The 19640-nt window shown below is 39.7% G+C and overlaps 2 protein-coding genes across 3 annotated transcripts in view; one reads left to right on the top strand and one right to left on the bottom strand.

The window, feature by feature from the left end:
* Window positions 1-7824, bottom strand: part of ano6 (anoctamin 6) — a 30637-nt gene extending 22813 nt beyond the window's left edge. The window contains exons 1-3 of the mRNA XM_079552406.1: window positions 7576-7824; window positions 5313-5383; window positions 2856-2984 (exon numbers count right to left, since the gene is read on the bottom strand). Coding sequence (XP_079408532.1) covers window positions 2856-2984; window positions 5313-5383; window positions 7576-7660 — 285 coding nt within the window. The 5' untranslated portion in view covers window positions 7661-7824. The remainder of the gene's footprint in view (window positions 1-2855; window positions 2985-5312; window positions 5384-7575) is intronic.
* Window positions 7825-8283: 459 nt separating this feature from the next.
* ints13 (integrator complex subunit 13) lies at window positions 8284-19593 on the top strand. 2 transcript variants are annotated; one of them, XM_079552432.1, is made up of 18 exons: window positions 8284-8655; window positions 8814-9063; window positions 9147-9221; window positions 9325-9527; window positions 9648-9728; window positions 10180-10270; window positions 10362-10490; window positions 10726-10749; window positions 11396-11480; window positions 11568-11660; window positions 13263-13352; window positions 14656-14834; window positions 14907-15071; window positions 16579-16733; window positions 16815-17045; window positions 17121-17245; window positions 19226-19361; window positions 19456-19593. In XM_079552432.1, exons 2-18 carry the CDS (start codon window positions 8839-8841, stop codon window positions 19490-19492), a joined length of 2124 nt encoding a protein of 707 aa, XP_079408558.1. In that variant the 5' UTR covers window positions 8284-8655; window positions 8814-8838; the 3' UTR covers window positions 19493-19593. The 2 variants fall into 2 exon arrangements, with proteins under 2 accessions (XP_079408558.1, XP_079408559.1); XM_079552433.1 differs by lacking the exon at window positions 10726-10749 and having other exon boundaries at window positions 8286-8655.
* The last annotated feature ends 47 nt before the right edge of the window (window positions 19594-19640 follow it).

The following is a 19640-nucleotide window of genomic DNA, read 5'->3' as shown; positions in this document are numbered from 1 at the left end:
AACTAGGAACAAGTTGCTGTTAAAAGGGAAATACAGGAAATTAAAATGTACTAGTTTCAGCACATGCCACAGTGGTCCAAACCTGTGAGCTGGAAGACGACTTAAAACAATCTCCTACAATCTCCTTTTACTATATTTAAAAGGAGACTAAAGATGCTTCTGGTTTGCGGCTTGGACTCCCAGGGTCCCACTGGTTTCTCTCTGTGCATGGAAACATTTCTGAGGCACAAGGTATTACACTGATACAAGGTAACGCGATTGTTTAATTGTTTGGATGGTAACTACACTGCAAAAAGTAAATATCAAGCATTGTCTTAAATGACTTGAATTGAGGAAATATATCTTGTTTAGAGCGGTTTTTGCTAATTTAGACATTTTTCCTGATCGGACCCAGTTTACTTTGCTTGTTTGAGGACATGTCAGACTGGTTCTAAGGTAAATCTCGCTTGAAATAAGAAAGTAAAATTGCCAATGAGATAAGACCAATTTTCTTACCCCATTGGTAAAAGAAAATTACCTGAAAAAAGGACGAAATGTATTGAAACAAGTCAGAAACATCTCAGAACAAGTGAAATAATCTAGGACAAATACCCAATTTAGTCAAAACAACTAAAATTTGGATTATTATGCTCAAATTGAGATGTTTATACTAATCTAGTTAATTACTTTTTGCAGTGTAGGACCAGACTAGTTAACAAATGCAATGTATTCTATTTAAAATTTATTTTTCAGTACTGATTTAAAAAGAATAAAATAAGTTGGACTGTCAAAAAAGCCCACACTGCACCGCCCCGCTGATACTTTGGTAGGATGACATATTGCTTGTAATATGAAGGCAAAAAGTAACAAAAAAGTGTATGTATATATGTAAACATAAACGAATGAATATTGTGTATTGTCGACATGCCACCTGTTTTGTGCTGATATTGTAACCACACCGCGTAGAATTTTACTCAGTAAATAAAATTGAAATACAAGCATTTATTTGATGAGATATTTCATAATTGAAAAATACCTCATAAATGTACAAACAAACATGTGCTTTTGCTGTGAGCGGCTCAGCTCTACTAAGACCTGACTGTAACTTTACCGGGAGTGGGAACGTCTCCAGTTCATCTCCATGGTGATGTGGACTAAAACCAGCACAATTTGAGATTTAAAGGGGGGGGGGTATTATGTAAAATGGACTTTTTCAAGCTTTACATCATGTTATTATGTCATTCCCTCATTAAAAACATGCCTGAAGTGTTGCCTTGGCACATTCACGTATTGTTGAGTAATCTGTAAAAACTCTGATGGCGGCCATTTTAGGGATAGGTTTGCCTGAGTCCTCCTAGGAACGCCCCCACCTCCTGGAGACGCCTCCGAGCTTTCGTCACCAGCCGAGTAACCAACCACTGCTCCTCAGCAGAACCCCCTCCCCACTGATGCCACAGACAGCGTGTGGAGGGGGCGTGTCGGAAAGGGTCAGAGGTTCTTAAAGAGACAGAGGCCTATTTCAAGACATTCACAACAGCCATTTTGAAAGAGCAATTTTATACAAGGCAGTTATTCTAATTTACTGCATTTACAGACCAACAGAAGGTTTGGTCATCATTGTAGTGTGATATAGACTGGTGCTATGTGATTGAAAAAAGCATAATACCCCCTCTTTAAATAGTTTAGGTTCCCATCCAAATCCATTTTTTGATCAACCACTGCAAAAATAGCATGTTCTGTGTTGACCTGGTCATGTTTTGTACTGAGGCAACAGTATAGTCCAAAATGTTGCGCAGTGTGCCTTTAAGTATTTTTGCCCAGGGTGGTGGGTTACGGACCCCTGGTGAAAAGCTTGTACCTTTTTGGGCGTCCATTTTCACACTGTAGCATTGCTTGATGAAGTTGAATTTCCTGATTGTATGTTCGAAATTGTGAAATAAAATAAAATAAAATAAAATAAAACTAATGCTAATGCTAATTCCTGCTGACTTGAACTCCACCCAGAGCTAATGATGAGGAGCTGTGGTATCCTGAGGGTGTGCCTGCTGCAAAACACTGCTTTCTTCACCCATCAATGGGCTTAACGTGGTTTATAGAGATTATATTGGGATATGCCATTGACAATCTAGCAAATGTTTAAAATGAATGACTTAAGGTTATGTTCATGAACGCAAAGACGGAATGAGACAACCTTTTTGTGATATGTTGCTCCTTCTAGATTAAACACTGTAAATCTCCGGTGCACGACAATTAGGACGACAAGCAACCGCACGACAATTAGGACGAGAAACAACCGCACAATGATGCAAACATGTCTGTCCGCATCCATCAAGTCGAGGTTAAAACACTATGACATTTACTGCAATCCAAACCACAGGACGGTTAGCAAACAGGACATAAAACAACAAAACATGCTAAAATATTCTACAGTATATTCACACGTCAAGTCATTAGTTTGGGTCTATCTTGTCCAATGATTCCAGCTGCTCATTTATGGTTGAAAGATTTTCCGTCCTTTAGAATTCACATCAAATAAGACTTAAATGCAGATCAAATAAACTGTCAAATGAGTCAAGTACACAAAGAAACTCCTAATACAAATGCTAATATAGGCTGGGTCACAGTGCACTATGTCATTTTGTGATCATAATAAATAATACAGCTCAATATGGTAACGCCTCATTACTTCTGAATAGATATAACATAGTTGAGCATAAATAAAAAGGAAATTAGTATTCATAATATTGTAAACAACGGTAGAAAAGGTTCATTAAAACAATCACAATTTATACAAAGACTTTACTACTGATCCGTGGGCAAGGCCTTGGAATGTTGTAACAAGCGCTGCAGAAATTGGGAGGAAAAAAATGCCGTACCTTGCGTCTTGCGAAGGTGTGCCTCTTCTCAAACTCTTTCTTGTCCTCGTCTTCATACACGAGGATGAAGTCGATCCTCCGGGCACCGTCGTTGAAGAAAAGCGTGTCTGTTTTGCCATTAAACTCGACCTGGGAGCAAAAACAATCATCACCGTCCGGTAAATCCACCGGCTGGAACTCGTACTCCTCCTCCTCCATAGCTCCATACATTATGTACCACAAGCACCGGGTTCAAACTGTCCGGATTTATTCGTGACCTTGTCCAGACTGAACTCAAAAAAGGGAGGAGCGAACATTGTGGCACCTACCCTCGATCCTCTGGCCCGTCTCATATGGTAAACAAAGCAACGAAAGAGCCATATTGAACACTAATGAAGGTTATTTATTTATCTGAGCATAAATTTTGTTCAAAAGGAGTGAGCCGAAGCAGGAAGCGCCTTCCCCCAACTCAATATGATTAAACATTTCATTTCACAAAAGTACAATCAATGTAAAAGGGAACAAAACAACAAGGAACAATAGCAAAAAAAAAAGATGAAGAACTTGTTCAGAACAACTTATTAACGCAAACCAAACTCAGAACCACTGTTTGAACTGTTCACATATTAACAGAACGAAACACTATTACAAGAACAGTCTTGTTTCCTGTAAGATCCCTACAAAGCAAGTAACAAAGCCATTGATATATTTCTTTCAGATGTTTACCAATGCCAAATATCACCCATACTCACATTAATATACATATACTATACTCCATGTTCTTGTTTCTCCAATTGTCATTACAATGCTCAACACAATATTAATCTATGTGCATTTTTATTGTATTATTATTATTAATTAGGGATGTCCCGATCAGGTTTTTTTGCCCTCGAGTTGTTTGATTTTGAGAATTGCCCTATACCGAGTCCCGATCCCATACCTAATACATTGTTTTAAAAATGAACTACATACAAAAACTATGTTATTCAACTTGCTTTCATTCATGGTTTTGGATGTAGAGAGTAACTCTACTAAGTCTGTTTTTCTCAAGTAAGAAAAACTATTAGTCTTTACAGTGTAATATAGTTTTACACATAGAGGGTGATCTAAAACCCCATTTATTACTAAATGTGTTGATTGGCAATGAAAACAATAATATTAATATATATTTTATTATGTACAGTGTATGATGTAACCCATGGGTAGGCAACGTAGGCAAATTCAGCCCTCCAGCATAAAACCTTTGGCCCCCAAGAGAATTTTGAAGAAACATTTATTCATAAATCAGAGACCAAATACGTGACAAGGACTCTAAAGTTTGAAGAATACTGTCTATATTTTCACATTTCCCAGCAAAACACCGCATTAGGTCATATATTATGTGTAAAACTTATATTTGTAGAAAAAAGGTGCTTTACTTTGGGCTACAGTTGTGAGTTTCGGCCCTTGGCGTTTTGGAAATGAAGAAAATTGGCCCTCCATGACACAAACTTGCCTTCCCCTGATGTAACCCCTACGTCGAGTGGTGCTTTTAAAAGCCGGGTGTAGAGCGGGCCAGTTTAGACGGCAGTTGCTCCCCATCAACATACCTTCACCCAGCTGCCCAAACAGCTGATTTTATAGATGATGTTCCTATGCTGTAAAGTGCATTAAAAGATGAGGTTTATGAGCCCGTTGGGAGGGGCTCATTCTTTATTTTGTTTTGAGCAATAGAAATGACAACCGTTCCAAGCAGTTCCAAACACTCTGCTTTAAAGGGAGTTTAAAAATGTTATAATTATATATTTTCGTCCCCCTACATGTTCCAGCCATGTCCTAATGTGTAGAATGAGCCCAGACCTGTTCACCACAACTGCCTCTAAAATCCTGCACTGTCACTCAGAAAGGTGTTAATTCGGGTCTGAAGTGCTGTCATGTACGAGCTTAATTTGGAAACTGCAGTTACGCGTAAGACCTGAGGTGGCAGTAGTGAGTGTAAAATGACCAACTTGCATCGAGTCCCTAAAAATATTGAATCAAATGTGTCAAAATCTGGCTACATTTCAAACTAACTTGCAGCCATTTCATGTAGTAACTTGCATGTAATAAACAAACCAATGTTAATTTCAACAACAAAAATATCTTGTTATAATTTCAAAGTTAGCATTTTGCTGATTAAAATTGGACTAAAACTAAAACTGGGACTAAAATTAACTTATTGTTCACTAAAATAAGACGAAACAAAAATTTAAAGAAGAAAATCAAATGATCCAAACTTCCAATAACAGAGCATCAAATCATTTAACAAGTCTGAGCTTTGTTCATGTGGGAGAAGCTCCGTAAAGCAGAGGACCTTGATTAAATATGATAAACAAAACTAGACTAAAATTCAAGCAATTTGTTTGACTAAATCTTGACTAAAGTTGAAATACATTTCAAAAGACTAAAACTAAATTAACAATGAAACAAACCTTAATTTCATTTTCTTTCCAGACTCACCTCTATCGCTTTGACCACTTTGTCTCCTGCTTCAATACTGTGATATGTCGGTAAGAACTCCTCTGGGTAAACTACAAAAAAAGAAAGCATTACATACGTTATTAAATACAGGAAAGGACTTTATTTGTACAGCGGATTTAACAGAAATGGTCACAAAGCGCTTTGTAACAATGGGACAATTTTACATTCACTCCACACTCGGTGGTGATAAGCTACATGTGTATCTTCAGTTTCCTCTGGGGGAGACTGACAGAAGCACGACAGCACCCTCTGACCACCACCATTCATTCACACGCATCATTAATCCCTATTGTACATGTTTTAGTGGTAGGGGAAACCGCAGTACCCAGAGATACTAACGTGGACACGGGGAGAACAGGCAGAGTCCACACAGGTGGGAATCAAACCCGGGCCTTCTTGCTGTGAGGCATAAGTGTTAACAGCTGCACCACCATGTTGCCAGTGTATCGCTCCACCGATGCACTTAGTTTTGTCATTTTACAACTGTCTTTTTTTAACCAAATGTATCAATGTATTGCACTTGGTGGTTTTTCTGTTGGTTTTCTTAAGTCGGTGTTGTTGTTTGCTCTTTGTGCCTATAAATGTTTAACTCTGTGCTCACTGCTCAAACCATTTGTTGCGCATCAATCTCCTTTTACTAACCGCATTTGTCCATTAAACTAAACGCACTGGTGGTGAGGCCGTGTGATGTTTTCATGCATGTCTTGAGTGTCTTCAACACATCCTCACCCTTTTGTCCATAAAAGTACAAAACATGGAGGGCACTAAGTGAAGACACGTGTTGTTTTCAAAACAATGTTCCTCGTAACACCCAGGGCATTAAAAAAAACAGCCTTGCTATTTGTATTGTATTATTTCAAGGAAATCTGGCTTTCTTGTAACAAATACCAAACGCCTGTCCCTTAGGCTATGGTAATTCTCACTGTAGTTCAGGTTCATTTAAGGTAACAATTATATTTTTGGAGTAGTTACTAAATTGCAATGATCTTTTTGGCTGTAAGACAAATCAAACATGGCACTTGATTTTAAAAAGTGTGATATCATGCCGAACAATGATGCATTTGAAAAGTATGTCAGTTGGCAAAACCAAGCTGTCTCCTCACCACAACCCACACAGTTCCACTTCCGCTTTGAACGGCAAGTAGCATGCCAGTGTTTCATAATATAGTTACAGGCGTCTGCGTTGTCTCCATTTCTTATGATTAGATCAATGTCCTGGATACGTTTCAAATGATTCTGATTCTGGCAACAGGATTTATACATTTTGTCTAAGTATAATATACAGGTCATGATTCTTTCCTTCATTGTTGAATGTGCCAGGATTTTGGTCAGACTGTCAGCTCCCTAAGGTGCAACTGTTACCACGTGCATGAATGAAGTTTAGTGTACACTACAAACTGTCCCATTGTAAGAAAGACACAAGTGTGTTTTAAGCATTGGGCCTTTATCCCATCCCGGAAAGAGAGAGATGACAGCTGTACATTTTACAGTCCTACAGTGTGGATGTGCTTTCACATCTGCTTCAAAACACAAAGAAGTTTTACTGAGACACAGTCGAACAGTTGTCAGGAATGCAGGCCATGCCAGACTAGAGGAATGAATGAGATGATATCAGGCCAGACCAGCCTACATGTGTATAAAACAGGCTATTCTCTAAAGTATTTGTTTAATAGAGTCAACACACATAAATGACCAGTTATTCTTATTCATCGCAACAAACAGCATGAAAATCAGAGGTTCAGAGTGAACACCCAGTGGGCACCTCTGCTGCTGCTTCAGGTTTCCTTTGCAACCTTTTGTGGTTTTGTTATCAAATTATTATAGGATGATATACATCAGCCCATATTATCAATAAGTCAGATAGGCCTATAGAGGTTATGCACATGCAGGTTACAACAGACAGATGAGATCCTATTTGGGCAAGGAATGCCTATTAGCATATCCTTAAAGCCTGCCATTATGATGCAACCAGATGTGGAAGCAAAGTAAGGACAACTTTTCAATAGGCCATACGAAATCCTCTTTATCAAAAATAACTAAGGGCATTCGAGTCGTGTTTGAAGAGTGACAATAGGCTGTCCCAGAGCAAGAAGGCATAACACGAACCCTGCGTTTTCAGTTCTTTGGAACAACAGCAGCACCAAGAATGCTAAAATAAACAGGGGATTACCCTACTCCACGGTGGAGCAGCAAAGACAACACTCAAGAGTATTGTGAAAGGTTACAGAATTGTTTTTCTCACCGATTTCTTCTTCTATCATACCAATCACCGTGTCACCGTCCGTCTCAGACACAGAGTCCATCTCCAGCACGTCGTTGCCGTTCATTTCCCAAACTTTGCAGTCCAGCGCACGCGGACTAAAACACTTCGGCTATTTTTTAAAGCTGCCTTAGACTGGATTCTTTGTTCATTGTTTTCTTTATGTCTCAACATCCATCCAGTCGCAAAGTTTTGGTCAAGTTATGACTTGAGAGAATGGAAACTCGGCGGGTGGGGTCCACAACAGAGAGGGAGGGGGTGTTACTGTAGCGCAGATGAGACGCGCCCACTGGGGCGGCATTGTCATCTGATTCATTGGAATAAAATTGTCAAAAAACTTACGAAAACGTACCGGAATGCATTACATGGCCAAACTTCAACATACAACACTGTAAAATTGAGTGACCGTTAAGTTATGGGCTTATTGATGTATGAAAGATGGAAGCTGTAGTAGAATTAGATCACTACTATTATCGGCCTTTAGACCTTTTATTTATTTAGATATTTTTTTTAAACTCTAATATGTTTTATTTTTATTATCTGTAACAGTATAACGAACTTGTTTGCCGATTTTTCAAAAAGAAGAAGTTTTTTGCTGATTTTTGGGGGAACCTTTATTTGGGGCCTTGGTGCGCGGGGAAGGAAGACGCGAACGGAACTTAACTAGGCGCATTTCCGCTAACAACACAATTCTAACTCTCGATAGTTCTTAACATTTTTTTGGCATATTTTCCCGATTGTTTGCTATGAGTATGAGCGTGGTGCATTTGTTAATGTTCACGAAATAACAACAGAATCAAATCGATTACTCAGGAGGCTTTAATGCCACGAACAGTTGAGTGACACGGATAAAAGGAGCCAGCGAGGGAACTTATTAGCAACAAGCTAACACTGCGATCATCAAGATGAGCCCACCCGTAGCAGAGTTAGCCCACCTTAAAATGATTGTTTATGAGCGGGGAAACATCTAGATGGATATAATCTGTCGGTTTGGATGTAGTTTTTAAAACTGATCTCAAAGAGATCTCGGAATCCTGAACTAAAACCCTCAGCTATATTTTGGTGAGTTCCTCGGGGGCTGTCAAATACTGTTAGCATTGCCATGACCCTGGTAAAAGTAAAGCTTCGAGATGTGTGTGGTATATCTTCTTATATGTGGTGTTTGTGGTGAACCCAATCTTAGTACTAATGTTGTTAGTGTATTGTTACTGTTCCTGCAGAGTGACCCAGCAAACGGTTTACAAAATGAAGATGTTCTCAGTGGCCCATAAGACTGTGTTTGTGGTGGACCATTGTCCTTACATGGCAGAGTCCAGTCGACAGCAGGTTGAGTGTGATGTTCTGACCAAGAGCAGGACGCAGGGTGTGATCCCTCTGGCCCCAGTGTCCAAGTCTCTGTGGACCTGCGCTGTTGAGTGTTCAATGGAGTACTGCAGAATCCTGTATGATATCTACCCCAAGGACAAACTGGTAGGCTCGATTCTCTTTCACCTATGACATAATGTAAACCTCAACATTTATCCATTTGAATTATATTCCTTCTTTGTTTTCAGATTAACTATCTTGTCAGTGACTCAGAGTTTCACAGTTTAAATAGTTGGAGGAGGGAAGACCAGAGCACACATGAGGTAAATCTATCTATCTATCTATCTATCTATCTATCTATCTATCTATCTATCTATCTATCTATCTATCTATCATGAACATGACGGTGTATCCTTGTCTTCACAGCTCATGTCTGCACTGGCAGCTGTGGGTCCTCCAAACCCGCGTGAGGACCCGGAGTGCTGCAGCATCCTCCATGGACTCGTGGCAGCTGTGGAGTCCTTATGCAAGATTACAGAGCTGCAGCACGAAAAGCGCATCGCTCTCATGGACACGGCTGAGCGAGTAGCCAACAGAGGGCGCATTATCTGCCTCACAAATGCTAAAAGGTACGTACTGGCCGGCTGAGTAAAGTATTCTTATCTTTGCTATAGTTGGATGGATTGAAATAAAATAATGGATTTGTTATCAACCAATGAAGATGTCGCTTGTGCTTTTGATTATAATAGTGATACTCATGTGCGGATGTTGGAAGATTGTATTCAAGAAACAATTATGGATCAAAACAAGCTTGCAGCTGGATCTGACAGGTCAGTTTTATTCTTTGGAGATATACAGTTTGTTTAGCCCCTTAACCCCCGCCTTAACCGAGCACATTTTCTCCAGTTTGGCTTTACCAAAATAAAAGCTTCTGGAAACAAGCATAAAAATAGCACAAAAAAAATCAAGATGAAAACGTGACAACAAAAGTGAGGAAAAAGCGACAAAAGAGTCATAAAAAGCGATGAAAACAAGGGAAAAAGTTAAAAAGTTAAAGTTAAAAAGTTTTAAAAAAATAAAAAGAGGATGAAAATACATGAAGAAAAGCCACAAAAAGGCAACAACAAAAGTGACAACACGGCCACAACACAAGGGGAAGAAAAAGATCCTTTTATATCAGATTTGCTGGTCTTAGCTTTCAAGTGAGGAGACTGGAGAAAATGTGCTCGGTTCAGAGGTTAATGTCACAATGATCTAATGATTTCCAGCCTATTGTTTCAGGCTGATGTCTATTCAACAATGTGAGCTCGTTCTGATTCACATTTTCCCACAAGGAGATGACATTCTTGTGTCCGACCGACCCAAGAAAGAGGTGTGTGTGTGAGAGAGAGAGAGAGTGAATTAAAGACTCACTGGAGCCTTTGACAATGACCCGGCGACTAAACGACTCTGTCTGCTTTTAGATTTCCTCTCTGCTCACGAGTGAGGTGCACAGTGTTCGCGCTGGGAGACACCTGGCAACCAAACTCAATATTCTTGTCCAGCAGCACTTTGACCTGGCGTCCACCACTATAACAAACATTCCCATGAAGGTAGGGCGATGACTTTAGATTTAAAAAAAAAAAAAAACTTTCCACATCCATTTGGGCCCTTTTCTGGCTTGTTTTAGAAATCAGTTTGCCACAGCTATTGCTTAATTTGCTGATTTACTTTGTTTGACTGGATTCTTCATAAACACACTATGTTTTGTTATGTTTGATCTTATCTGCATGATGTTTTCACTGTGCACCTGCTGCTGGTTTCATGCTGTATTTTCTGTTTTGCTAGCCCACATTAAATGTTTGTGAACAGGTTAGTATTTATTCAAATTCAAGTGAGAAAGAAGAGTGTTTCATGTCAATAATGAAGACCGGTGTCACCCCATAAGTGTAATGATTAATAGAATTGTGTGTGACTGCAGTACAGGCAACTCTGGTCTCTTGCTGAGGCATTTAGTTGAATTAATTGTAAATACAGGAGATTTCTTCTGCCTTAAAATATTGGACCAGGATTGCCTACTTTAGTTATTTGTTCCTCGGATTTGTACAGTGTGCTTCCTAATCACCCGTCCCCTCGTCCCCCCCCCCCACTTCTCACACCATCTTTTCTGTCACTGTGTGGTCTATTGTGCTCTTAACTATCCAGTTGTATGCTTACCACCTCCCAATTTGTCAGTTTCCATAGCAAAATCGAACTAGCGGGTCTTTGTTGAAAGCGTGACGCCAGGTAGAACAGACCAGATAGCAAATATGTAAAATGTAGTTTCCGTTTTTTCCTAGTATTATCCCAAAGCGATTACGGTGCAGTTGAAAATACTGTTTGTCGGTAAAAAATGTACTTTTCCACCATCACAATCCTTGAAACATGAAATCAGCAGAGTTTGCGTGTTTGTTTCGGTTTTTATTGCAAAGAAAGGGACCTCATGCCGACTATATTCACTTTGTGTTTGGCTCAACAGGAAGAGCAGCATGCCAACACTTCAGCCAATTACGATGTGGAGCTTCTGCATCACAGAGACGCTCACTTGGAGTTTTTTAAAAGCGGTGGGAACAGTAACGGCGGAGTAAACGAACAGATGTGTAAATGATGAGCGTTGGTTCTCATCGTGGGGTTTGTGTGATCATTTCTAGGCGACTTGCATATGGCCGGGACGAGCACAAGAGAGAATGGACTGAAGGAGACGATAACGTTAAAGTGGTGCACCCCCCGCACCAACAGTATCGGTGAGTCAGAGTTTGGAACGGTTTTATTACAAGGCCTGTATCGGTCAATTATACAGTCCTGATCAAAGGTTTAAGACCAGTTGGAAAATGGGAAAAATTCGCATTTTGCATGGTTGGATTTTAATCGGTTAACCCCCACTTCAACTGATTGCCTCTAGTTTGGCTTTACCCAAATCTAAAAGCTTCTTTACAAAAAAAAAAGAACCAAAATAGAGACAAAAAATGAGGATGAAAACGACAAAAAAAGTGACTAGAGTGACAAAAACAGGAGACAGATACGCGAATAAAAAGTGATGAAAAATCCACAAAATAGTGTCAAAAGCATCAATAACACAACAAATAAGCGATTTAAAAATGTGATAAACGCAACAAAATAGCTTTTTTTTGCGCTTTTTAACACATTGAGTGCTGCGCTGTTTTGGGGATTTAGCTGTAGAGAACCACCAATCCAGACCGTTTTTCATGATTTTTGTAGCACCACAGCGTATTCTGTGTTATAGCTATGGACACGTGCTGTGGCTCGTCTGAAAGATGAGACTCTAATCTCTCTGTAGCGTAATTAAATCGGTGGTTTAATTCTACGTGCTTTGGTTCCTAGAAATCTAAGCTAAACAGAGGCCAATTTTGATCAAAATCAGGGTTTTTTTCTAAATTCGGAGATAAGGGGGGTTTTATGCAACACTCTCCTTTTTGATTAACTCCTCACCTCCTCTCTGGACAGACACTAATGCTATGTGAAGAAGCAAATGCCTACATATTTCCATTTAAGTCAATTTTCAACAACAACTTTGCTGACACGTTTCGAAACACCGCGTGTTATGGATCACTCAGAGAAATGTTAAAATCTCAACAGTTTCGATCTTACCATGGGAAGCTGCTCTGCTTTGTCAAACGCGAGAGAGAAGTATTGGGTTTACAGCTGTTCGCTGCACAACATCACAGCCCCTCGGACTAAAAACAACAAAGAAACGCAACAATGTATGAAATGTCCAGATTGTGACTTTTCAAAGGGTTTTTGATCGTCATATGGTTTTCTGTTCATCAGAGCTACCAAATTAAGACATAAGGTGTATTAGAGGGTCCAGTTTCGTAATAAAAAAAAAAGATTTTTGTTTTTGGCACTTAATATGTTGAAAAAGCAAAGAACATCAGCAAAAATGATGAAAGTATGACAATAAACCTACAAAAATCGAACAAAAAAATGAAAAACTTTACAGAAACGCGGCAACAATGCAACAAAAACATTACAATCAGTTTTGTAGGTCTTAGCTTTCAAATGAGCTGTTACACTGGTCTATAGCCAGTGGCCGTCAGCGCTCAGGTCAAGACTCTTTTATATTTGTGTAAAGATCCTAAACTTTTGACCAGCTGCAAAACGGCCAATTTCAGTTCAATGGTTATTTTTCATAAAAGATTTACTCAGACGTTTTTCCTTCTCACCTCAAGATTTCTTCTTGTTGCTTATTGAAGTTCTGCTCTGTTAAGGTCCAATCATGCAAACTGTTAATATTAATCCTTTTTCTACTGGTCTTAAACTTTTGATCCAGACTGTATTTGTAGGTAAAGGTTAGATTGTATTGATTGTATTTGTCTTTTTTCCAGAGCTGCATTATTGCACGGGGGCCTATCGCATCTCTCCCACAGATGTGAACAGTCGACCCTCTTCTTGTTTGACAAACTTTCTTCTTAATGGTATGCTGCACTTTTTTTTATCCTTTATTCATTCTAGGGCAATACATTTCTAGTGATGGGCAAAAAAAAAACACAGCTTGTATTGCTCTTCCTGAAACAGAGCGATGTTTTCTGCTCCATACTTTGGCTCTATAAACCCTGCTGCTTTTCCCCCCATTTCTTATTTAACCGTGTTCATATGGTGCAGCTTAGATTCGTGCTTGGCTTTGAGAAATGTAAGGAGTGCGATCTACTGTTGACTAAATTCGCTGCATAAAATAAAAAAGATTGAGCATTGATGTCTTGCCTCGGAGCAGCAGAAGTGACTGAGCCCACTGGAGCACAGACCCAGATTACAAAAAAAGTCTCCTATTTGTTGGCGTATGATTGAGCTGATCATTAAATATCAATATCAGATTTAAATGTAAAAAAATGAGGCACTCAAAAAGGTTACAAAAATTAAAAGGTCTTTATTAAAATCCTGTATGTCTGCGCTCATAGGCGTCCCTCAGTGAGTGTGCCCAGAGGAAGGCCTATGGGATGAGCCCATGTAAAATAAAGGCTTTTTTTTATCTGTGAAAGAAGATTTAAGTAACTTGTTAACCTTAATAAATCCTTTTCGTAGTCCCTCTGGGGGTAATACAAGTGTTTATGGGATGATTGTTTTTTTTTTTTTTTATCTCCCTCTGGTGTCTCTGGCCAGAAAACCAACTTTCCCTGCACCGGGTCGGACGTGCAATACGCACTAATGGAATCACGAAGAAGAAGCTAATAGGCTAACGGGCAAAGCTAACTGCAGGCTAGGGGCACTTTAACATTATTTAAAGGCCAAGTTTGAGTGAAAAAAATTATCTCCATTGGGTAATTGGATGTACAATATCCCTCTGTCCCTTTGTCTTTTCTGTCAGCATAATATTTACTCTCACGGACAATTAATGATTAAAAAAAGATAACATGCTACGGCACCTGCAGTGGCGCTGATGGCCTCGAGGGGCATGAGTTACTTCTGCTTTAAGACCTACTCTGCTTTTAAACCTACTATAAACAAAGACTTTATATTGAAGCAGCTCATCAACAAATCAAGTTGCGAAAGTATCAATATGAGATTATGTGTGTAAATAATGAAAACGCCACATCCTTGTTTGAAACTTCTATTGCACACATGATTGATCGTGTTGATGCTGTTCTTTACCAGTATGTCAAGTTGCAATTCTAAAGTTTGTCCACAAGAGGTCAGTGTTTAAACAGAATGAAGCCCTTTTAAGATGCGACTGTTCAGACCTGAGTGCACCACTGCAGGACATTGTTGCTTCTCTCTGCTCAGGCCGGTCCGTTCTGCTGGAGCAGCCGAGGAAGTCCGGGTCCAAGGTGATCAGCCACATGCTCAGCAGCCACGGGGGAGAGATCTTCCTCCACGTGCTGAACAGTAACCGCTCCACTCTGGAGGACCCGCCCTCCATCAGTGAGGGCTGTGGAGGCAGAGTGACCGACTACCGCATCACAGTGAGCACCACGTGGAATGGTTTTCATGTGCATGAGACTCCAGCTAATCTAATTATGCCGTCATGTGCTCAGGATTTCGGGGAGTTTATGAGAGAAAATCGTCTAACTCCAGTGTCAGAGTCTTCCCATGATCCCTCAGGAAAGATCCCAGCTGAAAGGGCCAAAGCTCAGCTGGAACGGCACACTCGATACTGGCCAATGATCATCTCCCAGACCACCATCTTTAACATGCAAGCGGTACGAGAGAACAATGTTTCATTTCATCTCAGCCAACTCATTATTTTTTACCTTTTCACCATGAGGTCGAGTTGTTTCATTCTTTGTTCCTTCTGCAGATGCCATCAAGGTGGTCCGCCTCTGTTTTATAACAGTTACACTGATCCCTGTCTGGTCCTTTCAGCTCAAAAATGAAGCATGCTTGTTTAATAAGCAGCGACTTCTTTCCTCTCTACCAGCAGTCGATGAGTGCAGGTGTTTTGTTTGATTTGAACTTAGAGCTGTATCATATTAACAGCAACAAAAAATATCAAGACTAAGAGAAAATGATTACAAAAACATTAAGTAAAAGTGCAGATACAGGACCAAAATTACTTAATGGGACTAGATGCAAGGTAGTCAATTTTATACTCACTGCTGTCACCTCAGGTCTTACGTGTAACTGCAGTCTCTATATTAAGCTCGTGCATGACGGCACTTCGGACCCGAAGTAACAACTTTTTGAGTGACAGTGCAGGATTTTAGAGGCAGTAATTCTACACAATAGGACATGGCTGGAACATGTAGGGGGAGGAAAATACTTAGTTTTAACATTTTTAAATCCGTATAGTCCCTTTAAACTCCTTATTGTCTCTTTTAAGTAAAAGTATCTGATAACATTTTGCTTAACTTACTTTATAAGTATAAAGTAAAGGTATTTAAGAGTTTAATGTGCAGGATTTTTTAAATCATTTGAATCAAACCAGGTCTAAACGAGTAAACCACTAACACAGGTCAAAAACCAGCTCTAAACTGGGACTAAACCAGTTAATCGTAGACAGGTCACAAAATAACATACTTTTAACCCAATTTAAAAATGTAGTGGAGTAGAAAGTTCAGATACAGGCTCTAAAATGTAGTGAAGTAAAAGTAAAAAGTATTCATCATAAAATGTACTTAATGGGACTATACAGAGTTTAAAAATGTTAAAACTAAGTATTTTCCTCCCCCTACATGTTCCAGCCATGTCCTAATGTGTAGAATGAGCTCAGACCTGTTCACCACAGCTGCCTCTAAAATCCTGCACTGTCACTCAAAAAGGTGTTAATTCAGGTCCGAATTGCCGTCATGCACGAGCTTAATATAGAAGCTGCAGTTACACGTATGACCTGAGGTGGCAGTAGTGAGTATAAAATGGCTAACTTGCATCTAGCCCCTTTTAGGTAAAATAAAAGTACCTATAATTTGTACTTTTTCCTTTTTTCTTTGTTGCTTTCCATCATTAAGACGCCTTCACCAAACTGGCCGTACCTCCTCATGCTGAATGTTTGCCAATACAAACTTTCGGCTCTGGTCGCAGGTGTTCAAAAGGCTAAAGGGCACACTCTGCTGGCCCAAAGTATAGCTTCATGTTATCATTTAATTCAACATGAGCATTTTATTTAGACGTATACACATTGTTTTTGGTTATACTACAAAAATCTAAAGGTAAGGGCATGAAGTAGTTGTAAAAGCCTGAATAAACCATGTTTACATTTGTCTTCCCCAGGTGGTTCCTCTCGCTAACCTGATCGTTAAAGAGACTCTGACTGAGGAGGACGTCCTGACCTGCCAGAAAACGGTATACAACCTGGTGGACATGGAGAGAAAAAACGACCCTTTACCAATTTCCACTGTGGGATCCAGAGGCAAAGGCCCCAAAAGGTACAAGCAATACATTTAGAAAGAGATTTTCATCTACTTTTCTTATTGACAGTGACCATGATGCTCTGTTTATCTCTATAGGGATGAGCAGTACCGCATAATGTGGAATGAACTTGAGACGTTGGTGAAAACCCACGCAGGAGCCACTGACCGACACCAGAGAGTGTTGGAGTGTATTATCGCCTGCCGCAGCAAACCCCCAGAAGAAGAGGAGAGAAAAAAGAGAGGCCGAAAAAGAGAGGACCGGGAGGACAGGGCGGAGAAAAATGGCACCAAGGACACAGATGAGAAAAGCTGGCAGGACTCGGAAAGGTAGTGATCAAACAGCTGAATGATTTTGGTAAAATTTCAATGGGATTATTTATTCTTTGCTTCTGCATCTGGAAGGTTGAAAGGGTTGTTGGATAAAGATGAGCCGGAGCCCGAGGTGATCAAGGATTCCCCGGATTCTCCAGAACCGCTCAACAAAAAGCCGCGTCTGTCCGCAGGAGACGGCCAACCCACTTCCAAAGGTACCAGGGATTTACTATTGATAGAACGTGCAAGAATGACTGTGCAATCGTCTTAATATGAGCATATGCATCATCACTGTAGAGTTACACCATATGACATAATGTTTCATCCGAATCTAAAAACGTACTGAAAAAAAGTGTCAGAATAGCGTCAAAAATGAGGTGAGATCGTGGAAGGAAATGCAACAAAAGGGCGACGAAAACATGGTGACAAAGTGACAAAACCGCAACAAAAAAACAACCAAAGAATGACATAATAACTATGCAAGGTGTCACACTGGCCTAACCTTTTAGATTTGGGTGAAGCTGAACTGGAGAAAATGCAGGTGGGGGTTAAGAGGTTAAATGAACAACGCAGATAATGTGATATTATGTTTTGGCGTTTAACAGAACTTACAATCCTGAGTCCATCAAAACCTATACTAGAGCTGTGGAATAAGTCGTACTTAAAGGGGCTCGATGCAAGTTGGCCATTTTGTACTCACTGCTGCCACCTCAGGTCATACGTGTAACTGCACCTTCTATATTAAGCTCGTGCATGACGGCACCTCGGACCTGAATTAACACCTTTTTGAGTGACAGTGCAGGATTTTAGAGGCAGTTGTGGTGAACAGGTCTGGGCTCATTCTACACATTAGGACATTGTTGAAACATGAAGGAGAAGGAAAATACTTAATTTTAACAGTTTTAAACTCTGTATAGTCCCTTGAAATCAAAATTCTAGTTTGAATGCAGTTTGCAAATGGCTGCACTTATGTAGGTCATGCAGTATTTTTTCCAACCAACAAAGTATCCACATCACATGCTCAGCCAGGATTAGTCAAAGAAGCGTTCTATTTTTGTATTAGTTAACGGTTCATATTTCAGTCTTCTGTCATACGTTAATGCTTCTGGACAGATTTAAAATGTGCACATCGAACTGACTCTTGGTTTTGAAACATAAATTGCAAATCTAATTGCAGTTCTTCTCAAAAAATAAGAACGGGTATTTCATTGCTCCTTAGTGTATGAATTTGCATAAACTTAATGTGGGCTTAAAAAGGAACAGGTCACAGTTTTTCCATACGTTTGTTAAGTGGTCACAGCTCTACTTCCGGGGTCGTAGATGTGCGAGAAACTACAAAAAACTCTTTAATAAACTCAACAGAAAGTTACTGAACATACTTATTAATCAGGCCCAGTAGCCAAAAATTCTGTACCTACTACTATAAAAGTAATATTTACCAAAATCGGTACTTCCGGGTTAGCGGAGATAAATGCTAACCCCGGAAGTAGTGACTTTAGTAAATATTACATTTTTAGCAGTAGGTGTGGCATTTTTGGCTGAGTGTGAGAAATAAGTAGGTTCAGTAACTTTACGTTGAGTTTCAGAAATACTGATTGTTGTATTAAAGAGTTTTGAATGTGTTTTTTTTCTCGCATATTAGCCGGTATGCTAGGACCCGGAAGCGGAAGTCGTGACGTCACACTTAACAAACGTATACTGAGATATGTTCTTGTGTTGATGTGTAACTGTCTGGTCTTTGGTCTTTTTGCGTGACTGAGTGCACGCGCAAAGATGTTGTTAGCATTTAGCCCCTCATCCTCTCCTCTATGGGGCAAGACGGGAGTGGAGTTAGAAGCGACCAAGCTCCTCCATGTTTTCCCTATTTAAAATACGGTTACATGAGTAATTACACGATCCAAGTGTAGTTACACATAACATGCCAATTTTGTAAGCGGATTAAGGAGAGGCTAAATGCTAACAACATCTTTGGTCTTTGTGCGTGACTGAGCGCACACACAAAGACCAGACAGTTACGCATCAACTCGTCTAAGCTCAGGTAAGAACATATCTCAGTGTGGAAAAACGTTTGGCCTGTTCAAGTTGACATCAGCCTGTCCAGGGACTGCGAGTGGAAATTTGCCTTTTTTTCCTGTAATTTTCCTAATTGTGTCACCTTATCAATTATAAAGGCAATTTTTTATTGTTCATTTTAGGCCCAGTCTCACTTCTTAGTATGTGGACCAATCGCATCACAACAGCCAATTCCAGGAAACACCAAGAGTTTTTTGGCCGAGCGAGCTCTGTCAACAACAAGTTTGAATTGTACCAACACCTTAAAGACGAAAATGGGTAAGTGACATATTTTTTTCTTATTTAGACTTTTGAATCTGATAAAAAGGAGGAGCTCATATTGTTTTTTGTTGTTTTGTTTTTTTTATTCCAGGATGGACGTTCATGAAAATGGCAAGGCGGCCAGATGATGGACTTCCTGCCTTTTTGCACTTTTCAAAGACATTGTGGACAAGTATCTGGAGGTTTTTCAGTCGCCAACACAACAAAACAGACTCTGCTGAAAATCCCAACAGGGAATTTGAACATTTTTAACCAATATTTTGTAAACTCAATGTC

Source organism: Gobius niger, assembly GCF_951799975.1.
Source record: "Gobius niger genome assembly, chromosome: 2".
Lineage (NCBI taxonomy): Eukaryota > Metazoa > Chordata > Actinopteri > Gobiiformes > Gobiidae > Gobius > Gobius niger.
Note: the sequence above shows the minus strand (reverse complement) of the source record. Positions and strands in the feature narration are given on the sequence as shown.

What these genes read in the sequence shown, in the direction of transcription:
- ints13 (XM_079552432.1), top strand. Translation starts at nt 8,839, where the DNA reads ATGAAGATGTTCTCAGTGGCCCATAAGACTGTGTTTGTGGTGGACCAT. An exon ending in TGACCGACTACCGCATCACA is followed by an intron (nt 14,835 to 14,906) that starts GTGAGCACCACG and finishes TCATGTGCTCAG; the next exon opens with GATTTCGGGGAGTTTATGAG. An exon ending in CACCTTAAAGACGAAAATGG is followed by an intron (nt 19,362 to 19,455) that starts GTAAGTGACATA and finishes TTTTTATTCCAG; the next exon opens with GATGGACGTTCATGAAAATG.